General features: G+C 37.8%; 1 protein-coding gene across 1 annotated transcript in view; it reads left to right on the plus strand.

The window, feature by feature from the left end:
• Nucleotides 1-215: 215 nt before the first annotated feature.
• Nucleotides 216-13,591, plus strand: part of kiaa1109 (KIAA1109 ortholog) — an 80,600-nt gene continuing 67,224 nt past the window's right edge. The window contains exons 1-12 of the mRNA XM_074692588.1: nucleotides 216-346; nucleotides 4,615-4,750; nucleotides 5,583-5,699; nucleotides 7,479-7,557; nucleotides 7,646-7,710; nucleotides 7,976-8,144; nucleotides 8,244-8,325; nucleotides 8,407-8,600; nucleotides 8,794-8,873; nucleotides 11,709-11,859; nucleotides 12,114-12,270; nucleotides 12,692-12,770. Coding sequence (XP_074548689.1) covers nucleotides 4,645-4,750; nucleotides 5,583-5,699; nucleotides 7,479-7,557; nucleotides 7,646-7,710; nucleotides 7,976-8,144; nucleotides 8,244-8,325; nucleotides 8,407-8,600; nucleotides 8,794-8,873; nucleotides 11,709-11,859; nucleotides 12,114-12,270; nucleotides 12,692-12,770 — 1,279 coding nt within the window. The 5' untranslated portion in view covers nucleotides 216-346; nucleotides 4,615-4,644. The remainder of the gene's footprint in view (nucleotides 347-4,614; nucleotides 4,751-5,582; nucleotides 5,700-7,478; nucleotides 7,558-7,645; nucleotides 7,711-7,975; nucleotides 8,145-8,243; nucleotides 8,326-8,406; nucleotides 8,601-8,793; nucleotides 8,874-11,708; nucleotides 11,860-12,113; nucleotides 12,271-12,691; nucleotides 12,771-13,591) is intronic.

A 13,591-nucleotide genomic window follows, 5' to 3' on the forward strand; every position in this document is an offset into this window, starting at 1 on the left:
GTATGTTAACCATGTATTACCGTATTCTTGTTGTATTCATTTTGCTTTCCACACGTTTAAAAGCACGCCCACGTATCCAAAACATTCACCGTGATTGGACAGATGAGCCATCAGTCGTCCTTGGGGTTTCGATCATGCTTTCTTCTGATTGGTCAGTTTTGGACTTTCAGTTTTCTCATTGGTCGACGGTTCAGCAGAAACGAGGAAGTGATGTTAGCTGGCATTCTGCCATGTAAATAATCAACAGAAGATGCTAGCTGTACCTATGTCTGAAACGACAAAAGGAAATCAACTCGTCAAATACCGGATTAAAGATGAAACTCTATGTTTCATTGCGGACATTAAGGTACCCCTCAGTTATAAATTTACTTGGTTGCAGTTTTTGACAGAGGAGAAGTTATTGGGTGCGGCCTTCTGCTAGCTAACACCACAGCTAACATTATTAATTTAGCGGTTAGCTTAATAATAGTTTTATCCAGGATCCTCAGCGTCATTAGTCGGGAGGCTATTAGGCTTTGACCGGACAGATAATCAACCTTTCGTGCTAACACTGAAAAGTGCAAAGACGGAATGAAATTTTGTGGGAGCCATCACTGTAGTGCTGGGGGAAATGGCTTGTACATGAAGACATGGGATTAGCTAACGTTAGCTTTGCTGTAGTAAAGCTCTGATTTCGAAATGTCATCTGAGGTTGAGATGAAAGATATTGAACTATGGTGTCATAGTCATGGTTAAATTGAGCTTAAGCTCAGCTTTGTGTAACATTTATGTGGAAAGCCGCTTCGTTTTGATATTTGTAGGATGGCAAAACTTGAGGCAGTCAACCTGATAAACTCTCCTTTACGTTTGTTATTTAAGTCGTCTAATGTGAGGTTTGTATGACGTCAAAACACCACCAAAGTTATGTGAAAGGTTTAAAATGCAGATACTAATAGTAATAAGACCTTGATTGATAAAGGCTTGGCAGAATGAAGTCATGCTGCTTCTTTGGATCAAGCTGTGTGTGTGTGTGTGTGTGTGTGTGTGTGTGTGTGTGTGTGTGTGAGAGAGAGGCATACGTGGATGTGTGTACATACGTTAGATATCATCATGAAAAATAGCATTTGAGGTTATGTTTGTGTCTCTGAAATGTTTCTGGAATTGTACTTGTGCCTTCGTTGCCAGTCTACCTGGAAAACAATGAGCTACAAAAGTAGAACAAGTTCATAATCTACCAGTGGTGGCTATATGCTTGTTTTACTGTCCCCTGATATTTCCTCAGTGATACAGATGTTAACATTCCTAAACTGTCCCCATCCTGTTAATGGGTGTACTGTTTTATGTCTGATTCGTACAGTATTTGCTAAAAGGTCTGGTAGCACCAGATAAATCAGGTATGTGGATGTCCCAGCTGACAGCATTTCAGTAAAGCTAAAACTGCAAAGATTTCACATAGTCTGGGATAGAGCTGAAACGATTCCTCAAATGATTCGAGGTACTCGATTACAAAAAAAAACTCCAGTAATTTTCTCCGCCTCGAGGAATTGTTTAATTTTTAAAAAGATCAAAGAGTGGTATTTCAAATAGAGCTGAGGCCATATTAAGAGAGTTTTCAGACCCCTCAAGCTACCTCTTATACAAAATAGCAACTAGCAACAAATCTAGCTTCTTTTCTGGAGTTTGGAGACTAATGGGTCATTCTACGAAACGGGTGCCATTTGGGTCCGCAACATTTGATGAGATGTACAAGGCCCAAAAAATGTGTCAAAGTGTGTTTACAAATTTTGGAGCTCCCAAAGCAAGTGCTTTTACTGACATGCTGTATCAGAAAATTCTATTTCTTAAAGAGAAAAAAATTAATTTGAAAAATAACTGCTCTTTAACTAAATAAAAATGTATTTTATCCGATTACTCGATTAATCGATGGGATTTTCAGTAGAATACTCGAATACTAAAATATTCGATAGCTGCAGCTCTATGGCCCTCAGATTTCGAGATACCCCTACCCGAGGTAGAACCAACCACAACAATGATTTTTATTATCTTTAGGGTCTCCTGTTAGTAAAATTGGATGTTGTTGTTTTTGATTTTTGGGGAAATTTTGTTTTTTGGCTCTTCTTTATCTAATCCTACACAAGGCTGCAGGCATATTGAGGAAAACTATGGAGAAGGTTGAAGATGAGCCTCAATTGTACATTAGCAGTGACAAGCTTTCCCCTCTCCAGTGCAGTAAATATGTGCCAAACACTGTGTGAATTTGTGAGCTGGTGTGTTAATGCAGATGCATTGAGAAAAATGCAGACCTGTGATGAGGACGCACATGAGCACATGAGCCCAATGGCACAAAAAGCTAAGCACCTGCATGCTGAGAAATTAAATGAAATATATTTTTAGTATAATTTTTGATAGAAAAACTTTTAAATGTAAATATAGCTAAATGAACAATACATTTTTAAAATAATGTTGAGATGATTAATGATTACCATCAGAGTGAGCGTACTTAACTTATAGGCTATTCTGCTTCTAATCCTCCATTCCGAATGACTTAATTTGACTATTACAGGGAGGGACTATGCCTAAAGAGATCTCATTTTCAAGAGAACTGTACCAGATATCTCCACAAAACCACTGGTTAGTAGAGCCCGACCGATTAATCAGTCGGGCCGATTAATCGGGCCGATTATGCCTGTCACGGATTAATCAACATCGGCCAAAATAAAGCCGATTATAAAAGACAAGACAAAAATAGTAAATTTTATAGGGATTTATGTTTTTATGATAAATGAGAGAAAAGTGAAGAAGTCCAATATGTTCTGGTTACCAAAAAGTACAATTTCCGCCTAAATCAAAAACATGTTTGCAGTGCTATATTTCACTTTTGCCTCAGGTAAATCCTTTTCTGACTGTTTGATGATGGTGGGCAGCCACCTGGTTCATACTTCAGCAAGTTTGATGCAGAAAAGAGTGAGCATTGTCAAGTTATGTTTTTTTTTCCCTCACTTCCCCCATTTCGAACAGGCCCAATTTGGCCCCTTTTCAAGGTTTGGAGTAGTTCTAAAGAAGAGCCAAAAAAAACAAATTTTCCCCAAAAATCAAAAACCACAGCATCCAATTTCACCAACAGGAAACCCTAAAGATAATAAAAATCATTGTTGTTGTTGGTTCTACCTCGGGTAGGGGTATCTGGAAAACTAAGGCCTTTTTTGAGGACTTGTTCCTAGACTAACAAGTTACCAATGAGTCACTATCAGACTTACACTCTCTGGAATAGCAGCAAAACCTGTGCTGTTTCACAATGAATCATGTGTGTTGCTATGAACTCTAACTTGATTTACAGGATAGCTGTGATCAGTGCAGGGTGCGTGAAATCTAAGAACACACACAGTTATTTAAACATCAGGCTCCATTACGGGGGACTGTTTTCATTTTATTTGACTTTCTGCTGAAATTAGTATTTGCCTCCTCGTTTATTTGATATGGTTAAACAAACTCATCTGCCAAAACTAAACAAATTAAACCTTTTAGTTTGCTGATTAAGTCTGCTGTAGCATGTGCAGATCTCTGTAGTCACTGTTTGCCATGTTCAACACACGGTCTCATAAAAATCTGAAAGATATGATGAGTTTTCTTATAGTTTAACAGTGCTTTGGGTTAAATTTAAACAGAATTATTGTTTTTATTTTTATGTATTTATCTGTTTAATGACTGTCATTTATGTCAGATCAATTCAAGATTTGTAATTGTGTGGGTATTTTGTGTGTATTATTTAAAGTTACAGTCTTTTGCTTATCATACACCCAGCCTTCCATCAGCCTGTGACGCACACAAACACAAAGAAATAATCCTTTCTGTGGAAACAAGAACCACTACACCAGCCTCAGTCAATATCCTCCTGACATACCAAGCAGCTACACATATAGCTGATAAAGATTACACGCTCTTAAACGGTCCCAGGGCTCAGCTTTCAGAAAAACAGGGTACTTAACAAATAGTCAAAAGTCTTACACAACGGTTAGAATCTTGTTGGTTTACTACGTATAATGAAGCACGTGCAAGTTTTAGAAACATATTTTTCCTCTAAATCCATGAAAACGTTTCAGTACATTGTCATTTATTTGTTGGCTGAACTTTCAGTTTTGATTTACACAGCTTTTCATTGAGCCAGTTTCAATTTTGATTCCTTGTAAAATTCCCCATGTTCATTAAATCTGTGTATGTCTTTGTGTATAAAGTGACAGCCTGTGCATGTAAAATCACTCTGGTCTTACAAATCTAAATGTCACTTTCAAATTTAACTTTCAAATCTTTTTTTTTTTTCTCGCAGAAAGCATGTAAGACTTGAGTCAGTCGTCAGAAGATTGAAGCATGTTGTTTTGTACTGTTTCTATAGTAGGCTGTCAGAGAGGTGGCACATGGGTGGTGTTAATTTAGCTGAACAATTTTTCACAATCAAATAGCTTTTTTAGATTTCTAAAAAAAGTAAATTTATAATTTGATTGTGTGTTTACTTAAAGAAGGTATCATTTTATGTTTTATCCTTTCCTCTTTCAGCTCCAGCCAACAAGCATTGGGGTTTGAAATTGAAAAGTACAGTTTCACCTAAAACTAACACGACTTATTTTTTTTTTTTTACAGTTATAGACGTTGGCTTGAGAGTCTGTAGCCATGGATGGGCATGTTGCCAAAAACAATGAAAGCACTTTCCCAAGCTTTGTGGACCTGGATGACTTTCTCTCCAAGCACAACTCCAACTTTATCTGGCTGCTTGTTGGTAAGTGTTTTATGACATTGTAGAAATATCCTGATCAATGGGTTTTTGATGGTGATTTCACGAAACTTATTACAAAGTTAACAATTTTTTAGCACAGGATCAGGTGAGATTTAAGTGGCTCTGGAGTTTGTAAGGCAACATGTCATAACTCTTTCTGGTCGTGATAATATTGAATAAGCTTTAACATTTTTCCATGTTTGCCATAAAATTGATTTTTTGTGGGAGGAAAAAATTAAACAATGAAACAATTATTAGAGCATTTTACTTCACTTTTAAGGAAATCATCTATTTGGCTGTCACTGTTATTGGTTTTGTGAGGATGTGTTTATTTGTGATTTACAGAGTTCCCTGTGTAACACTCTTAAATGTTTCCTGCTCTACTGTTTACTTATAAATGCTGTTTCACTCTGGTACAACACAAAAAATGTAACTTACTGTCTTATGATGTGATTTCATTCAGCTACTAGATTTTTCTACATACAGGAGCAGCTCTCAGATCAATGATATTGCTCAGGCAACAAAATGAGGCTGAAGAAAATGTTAAACCTGAACAAATTTCTATATTGCATCAGTAAAAATATATATTTCATCATAGTTTACTACCCCTTCAAAAACACTGCATTTTGTGTTTAGAATTGAAGATTGGATTTGAAAAAAGGTAGAATATCTATATCATTGATCAACTATCCAAGTTAAGGCCTGCTGTTCTATAGTTTCTGACTTCAGTGGACGACCAGTTCAAACAGAAAGGAAACAGCAGAAAACCTTAGAGCATTATTCATACTGTTTGAGTCTTTATATTAACAAACCTGACCATGTTTTTGTCTTTCAGCCACCATTCTCTCATGTGGATGGATAATCTACTTAACTTACTACAACTCCCGCAACATTGGCCTCATCCTCACCCTCATCATCAACAGACTGTACAAGGATGGCTACATCCATATCGGTGTGTAGATCAGGAGTTCTGTTACATGGTGATGAATAGAGAGGAAGAGCTCTGCCAAAGACGTCTGTTCAAAGAGTTTATGCTCCGTCTGAATATTTCATGATGGGCCAGCCTCTGGTCTTTGCAGCCTTCAGCAGATTCATTTTTTTATCATTTCTTTATGAAATGATGTATTACTCCTGTTGTTTGAGTGCCATTGGATCATGTGTTTACATGTCTGTCATGACTGTGGTCTTGGGGTTTTTCTGTTATACTGTGTGCTTAGATGTTGAATGGCACACAAATGATTTCTGAGACACCACTGAGCTTTTATATTTAGGCATGGCCTGTTGGAATGATTCTTTTCCTAAAGAAAGTGCTTCTTTTTTATTTGTTTCAGTTTTTCTTTACTGTTTTTTATTTATAACGTGCATTTCTAGATGTGGTGTTTGTGTTTTTTTGGCTGAACTTTTGTTGCTCAGTGTACAGTTTAGAATTAACATCTTAGAAATACTTAACAGATTTTAAAATGTGGATATTTTTGAAGGTTTGTCTTTTTAATATCAAGTCAGGGGCCAGCAATAAGTTTGTCATGGATTCACAGGAGAGCTCAAGTTTCTGAATGAGCTTGGTAGCACATTCTTTTTTTTTTGCAAGTCAGGGATGACAGTAAAGGACAGTACTAAAAAAAGAGTGTAAATCAAGAAAACTATTGTTAGTATTCTCTGAGTTGCCTAGACACGTTTCTTAGTCTAAGCTTAATTTGAGAAAACTAATCCAAACAAAAAATCCCAAACTCAACTCCCCAAATGTTAGTTTTCCAATTCCAAACCTAACTCTCCACTCAAAACTATTACCCTAGCTGAAAATCCAAACCAAGCCTTTGACATGATACTCCAGAAAAACAGACACACTGCAGGGACCAACTAATGTTTTGCTGCCACAAAAACCTCAAATGAATAATTTTTCCCCTTCGTTCCCATGAAACCTCTTAAGATGGTAAACCAAGAACACACAATGAAAAAAAAAAACTAAAATCTTTACTTAACATTTCATTCTTAATGTGTTCTACTGGACAGCTTCAAGACATTACAATTCAAAGGGGGAGAAAGAGGGCTGAATACACAGTATGGGAATAAAGGTAGATAAACTTACTGTTAAAATATATAAAACATAAAAATACTACAATAAAAAAATAATTTACCACAGTATCTCCAGTGTGGATTATGGTAAATACAGAATATATTTTGACCACCACTGCTCCGTGTTTCTGGTTTGGGTCAGACCAGAGAACTTCCTCTGCATCACATGCTGTTATAAGCCCTTGCTAGGTAGCAGGGGATAAAAACTTGCATGCCTAATCCCCCTGGCCTGCATCTACTGTTACAGTATCTGCGCATTAGGCGGTGTGATTGGTGTGTGAACAAATTTGTCTCTGTGTTTTCAATCAGGCAATCATGTGCTAGTTTGGTTCAGTTTTACACTGAAATTACAACTAATTTGAAGCATGTGTGTGAACAGGTCAGTACGGTTTACAGTTTTGGGAGATGGGAGTGTCTGTTGGGACATTGTGTTATGCTTCAGGTTACACAGGCTATAAGTCTATGAATGGTGTGTAAAAACCCTGAACCATTATGGTTCTGTTACTCTGTTGGCATGCTGTTAAGCGACAGAAAGTCTTAAAAGATTTAATTGGTTGATTGGTGATGTTTTTTACCTACATGTTTATGCTAAGCTAGTGATTTAGACTAATATTTCTCAATGGTAAGAGTGACTCAAGTGCCTACTGCTTCTCCACAGGCTCCTTTTCCTTCTCCGTGCTGTCGGGGAAAGTCATGTTCCGAGATGTCTTTTACATCAACCAAGACATGTCCATCAGGTAACCTGACACATGCCGTATTATGTGTCACTCATCAACACCTGTATTGACTCATAGCTTAATTACTCACTCATGTTTTGTTTTACAGGATACAAGATGGCTTCCTCATATTTCGTTGGTGGAAAATGTACAACCCGAAACAGAAACAGCATGGTAAGTGGATTAGAAATGCATTCAGAATGAAACTTCCTGAAAGAGTTATTTTCTTAAAATTTCATTTCAAAACTTTGATTTAAAAAAGTCTTTGATGGTGTTTCTCATTGTTTTACATATTTTAATATGTTGTAGTATTGTTTAGATCTGTAAAGTTCTCTGATATATTTTCATTGTCCAGCTCAAGTAACTTTGAAAAACAAACCAGTTTTGGAAACAAATGTCAGTATTATCTTTGAGTTTCCTGTCTTTGTCTTGCTTCCAGACCCCAAAGCAGAGACTCGGCTGTACGTGACAGTTAATGGCTTTGAATTTCACGTCTACAATCGCACGGACCTCTACGCCAGACTACAGGAAACTTTCGGACTGGAACCCACTCTCTTAACACCCAAAAAAGATGAAGAGCGAGGTCAAGGGGACAGAACGCTAGAAAGGTACTACTGAAGCAGCATAATTAAACCTTACTTATAATGTTTGTGAAATGGTAACATTAGTTTTGTCCCAAGAATGAACTTTTTCTGCTTCTCATAAAGTGTCAACATCAGATCAGAGAGTCCAGACCCCTCGACATCGTGGCGCTCACTCATTCCTGTCATCAAAGTGAACATCAGCACCGTGAGTATGAGCCCATTTGAAAAGAGGATTTAGAATGTGTGTAAGCTCTGTTGCTTCATTGTGCCTTTCTGTGTCCTGTAGGGTCGTCTGGCATTCGGGAACCACCACCTCCCTCAGACTCTATGTTTGAACTTTGAGGATGCTTTCCTGACATATGCCACCAAGCCTCCATCCAGCCATCTGGACCAGTTCATGCATATCGTCAAAGGCTCTCTGGAAAATGTTCGTGTTATGTTGGTTCCCAGTCCTCGCTACCTGGGCATGCAGAATGATGAGTAAGTTCACTCACTGACAGTTTATTCACATTTTAGCATTTGGCGTAGTTTGAGCATTTCATCCTGGATGATCCACCGAGAAGGAGCAAACATGTATGTTTGATAAACTGATCAAGTTAAGGTCATGCTTTCTTGTTATCTGCAGTGTAAATCTTTCACACGTTGGTTGTGACTTTGTGGCTTCTTCTTCTAGACCTCCTAGACTAATGGGTGAAGGCTTTGTGGTAATGCAGTCCAATGATGTGGACATCTACTACTACCAGGATGAACCAGGTATGCTTATGTCCGGACATGCACTCAGTCACTCGCACATACACTGTGTGCACAATTATTAGGCAAGTTGCATTTCAGAGGACTAGTGTTATTATCGAACAACAACAGAGCTTTTGGTCGATCCAGAAATATTGATAATCTTCAAACCTGAATATTTAAGGGAGTTAAGGTGAGGTTTTGGCTTTTGTTGAGAATATCTGTGAGTGCAGAATTATTAGGCAACTCATAGAATAACAAAAATATTCCAATCTCACTACTTTGCTTTTCTCTTTCAGGGTCAGAATGATAAACAACTCAAACTTAACAAATAAACATTTCTGATTTTTTTCAAAAATAAATCAGTGACCATTATATTCACCTCTTTGTAATAACATGGAAAAGCCTTCCCTCCATGGAGTCTGTCAGTTTTTCGATCACTTGACCATCAACTTTTTGTGCAGCAGCAACTAAATCCTCCCAGACACTGTCCAGAGGGGTGTACTGTGTTCCTTCACTGTAAATTTTACATTTAAGGAGGGCCCACAAGTTCTCAACAGGGTTTAAGTCAGGTGAGAGAGGAGGCCATGTCTTTAATTTTTCATCCATACTAGCTAGCCATACAGTTGAATACTTTGATGCATGAGATGGAGCATTGTCCCATAAATATCATGGATGTCTTGAAATATTCTTTTCCCTGTTCCACTGTGTGAATAAATTGTCTTAAGAAACTATAAGTAGGTTTGGGAGTTGAGTTTGAGCCCATCTGCCCATCTGCCCAACCTGAAAAGGCCCAACAAGCTCATCTTTAATAATTCCAGTTCACACCAGTACCCTACCTCCACCTTGCTGACGTCTGAGTCAGAGTGGAGCTCTATGCTTACTGCTGATCCAGCCACAGGCCTCTCCATCTGGTCCATCGAGTCACTCTCATCTCATCAGTGCACAAAACCTTTGAAAAATCTGACTTCAGCTATTTCTACATCGTGTATTTCTGGACACTCCAGGCAGGCTACATTTCTGGAATATGACAGCAGTGGTGGATAGTGGGTTCCAGGTAGCTTCACGTTTGAATTTTCTCAAATCTTTGGCAGTTGATTTCGGTTTTATTCTCTCAACACATTTCTTGTGACCCTATTGGGCATTTGCAAGAAAACATTTGATGGTTCTGGTGATCACATCCTAATATGTTGGCAATTTCAATAGTGCTTCATCCCTCTGAAAGATGTTTTACAGTTCTTGACTTTTCCAAGTCTGTTAAATCTTTTTTGTGGCCCATTTTGCCAAAGAAAAACAAGCTGCCTAATAATCCTGCACACCTGATAAAGGCTGTCAGGACTCTTGAGGCCACACCCTCCCTCATTACACATTTGCACATCATCAGGTATGCTTAAGTCCAATAAGCATTCAAGTTTGTTCAGCTTGGAGTTGGAAAATATGCATAAAATGATAATAAGTTTAAAATACTCACTTGCCTAATAATTGTGCACACAGTGTACATGCACACGTACAAACTTTTAGTAGGTTAGTGTTGATGATATTATGTGGACTGTAATTTAAACCATTCCTTTACCTTTGTATGAACCTTTACTCTGACCCAAAAAAAATTGGTGACATATGCTCTGACTTTGTGTCTGATATGAGTCTTAAGAGTGTGCTAAATACAGAACACACTCATGCACTAAACTAAATCAACAAAACTAGCAGTTTGACAGTATATGGTTGTTGGCATTGACATGTACCCCACTGAGCTTTTCACTTATTTTTAAGTGAGCTTCGTCATTTAAAGGAAATGTGGAACAGTGCAATTCAGTGGTTCTCAAATTGTGGTCCGCGGACCACTAGTGGTCTGCAACGACCATGAGGAAATTGTGTTTTTTTTTTTTAAGGAACAAAAAATTGGTTCATAAAAGCTTTGACTAATTTAGTTTAATCTAAGTACTTAAGTATTTAAATACTGGAGTTTTAAGTATCATGGAATAATATATCAGTAACGTAGTTGTACTCAGATTTTCAGGTCCATTTTCTCCCTCATTCTAAAAAACAAACATCAAACTATGACGGACTAAGTGCACTTTTTTACTCTATTCACTGTCATTGTGAAAAAAAAAACGTTCTGAATACATGGAATTGAAGAAATAAAATATTAATATTTTTTTCATAGTAAAAATAACTGGCATATTGCTCCATTTTCGAAATTATACTTAGTTGCAGCCCCAGCAAGTTGTGGCATGTATGATTTCAGTTTGTAGTATATCAATTTGATCCCTGGGGTGTTGTTCTGGGGCTATTTAGCCTGGTGGTCCTCAGGATTTTTCTGGGGAGATAAATGGTCCTTGGTCTGAAAAAAATTTGAGAAACACTGGTGTAATTGACCAATGCTTATACAAATGATAAACTGATAAAACCATATGGTAAATTAAACACTTGGGCATCTGCTGTCATTTAATGTGGTCACAAAGACAAACAAGTGTTGTTTTAATTTAACAACCTCTGTGTCACAAACTTTGACCATTACTGGACAGATTTTTAATCTTAAAGACCTTTCACATGACTTTTAAGTCATCCGTTTAAATTTTTCGCCATTAATGTAGAACATGCCGTACTAAAAGTAATATAACTACGAAAAATAAGAATGCGAAAAAACAACTACTCAGTCAAAATGAGCTTTGACTGAGTTGATCTGGTAACCCAGACATACACTCAGGCCTCTGTTTAAGAATCCTGACCCTTTTACATTTAATTTGAGTAAATCTGTTTTCTGGTTCAAGACTTCAGAGCTTTTCATACAGTTGAGTGTTTTCTTGAATATCAATTGTCAGCGCCTGAGGCTTGAATCCTACTCGTGTGAATATTTAGGTCCGGTGCCCATGGAGCAGGAGGGTGTGGAGGAGGCAGAGACATGCAGCGAGGATGATCAGCTTCAGGACCTGCCTCCATGTTGGGGCCTAGACATTGTCTGTGGAAAAGGGACTGACTTCAACTACGGGCCGTGGGCAGATCGTCAGAGGTGAGGGCTGATCATGGAAAGTTTCAACTTAGTGCCACTCATAAGTCTTGCCAAAGGAAGTTAGATCCCAAAGGGAGTCTTCCTTAGGAAATAATTGTTAACAAATTAAACAGTAACATCATCTTTAACATCTTCTTTAAACAACTTAAAACCAACAGTAAGAGTCAGTGAGTGCTACACTGAGTAATCTAAAGTCTGTGGGACTGACTTTACTGATAGAGTCTAACTTCAACATCAACTCTCCCCTCCCTCAGGGACTGTCTGTGGAAGTTCTTCCTCCCAGCTGACTATCAGGCCATGAAAGTGACCGAGGTTTCTCAGCCAGGAAAACCCAGGCAGATCCAGGCCTTTGAACTCCGCATGAACATCATCGCTGACGCAACCATCGATCTGCTTTTCACCAAAAACAGGGTGACTCTTCAGCACACTCTTGTGTTCTTTATACTTAATCCTCTGTTTCGTCTGTTATTGTCGACCTGTGGTCTTTAGTCTTGTCTCTACTCCACCATTTGTCTTAGTTATTATTTATCTCTAGTTGAGCCATTGATCTTGATTTATTTTTAAGGCATCTACATTTTTTCCTCGAGCAGTGCAAGGATTTTTAAATAGCTTACTTTGTGAAGTGAATACTAAATACCAACACAGACGTGAGTTGAATCAAAAAGGTGATTAGACTTGGTCAGAGAAGATTGACATTTTATTACGTCTTTTGAACCAATATTGGTTTTCATTCCAGGACTTTCATTGTAAACATGAGCACTAATTATTTAAGAGTAATGATGATTTTCTGTGTCCTCTTTTCTACCACCTCTGTCTTCACCCCTGTTGCTAGGAAACCAATGCTATTCACATGAATGTAGGGGCAGGCTCTTACCTGGAAGTCAACATCCCCATGACAGTAGGAGAAAATGGTAAGTGTGTTTTAATGATCAGTTTTGAAAACTTAGTAATTAGATTAATTCAACACATTTTATGCTCATAGACTTTCATATCATCTGCAGCCTTATCCTGTTCTTTGTTTATAACTAATTGTTGTGACCAGTGATTAAGCTACAGCCACAATGGAAGAGTCAGCATTAACATGTTGTTTTAGAGACTGAGGCAAAGCCCCTCGTTACATTATCACCCAAAAAGAAAAGATTATCTTTTTTACACATATCCAGATCCCTAAGGCTAAAAAGTGGTGTTTTTATTCTTTTGAAAAGTTGACAGGAAGCGAGGTTTTTGGAAAAAAAAATGGCTAAAAATGTTTCAGTTTTTAGGCCATTTCTTTTCCAGTCCACTGGAAACGAGTCTTACCCCCAGTAGGGACCTATGGCATGAAAAACTCATGAGCATCATTTAAGTTTAATCCATACATCCCCCATTCATGTTCACCTCAGTCTTAGTCCACCACCAGAGATCCATGAGCATCTGCAGGGAATTGAAAAGAAGACACAGAACACATCCCATCCTACATTGTGACTGACCGTGACTTTCTTACTAAAACAGAAAGAAGTCATTTCAAGTCTTAGTAATATCTGGAAATTATTTTTTCTGAGAAAAAAATTTGGGGAGATGGAACTCATTTGACACTCTTCATTCCCTTCTGTCTTTAGGGTTCAGCTTCTTCTAAAAGTCTACCTACGTGATGTTTAACATGAGCACTTTTTGCCAGCAGATCGACTCTGGTCTTTCAAGCTTAATTGTCTTTCTCGGATACAGTTATTTGTTGGTTCAATGACTGATCAAG

Source organism: Halichoeres trimaculatus, unplaced genomic scaffold (genome assembly GCF_033239565.1).
Source record: "Halichoeres trimaculatus isolate MK-OKI-2021-1 unplaced genomic scaffold, fHalTri1.1 fHalTri1_scaffold_17, whole genome shotgun sequence".
Taxonomy (NCBI): Eukaryota; Metazoa; Chordata; class Actinopteri; order Labriformes; family Labridae; genus Halichoeres; species Halichoeres trimaculatus.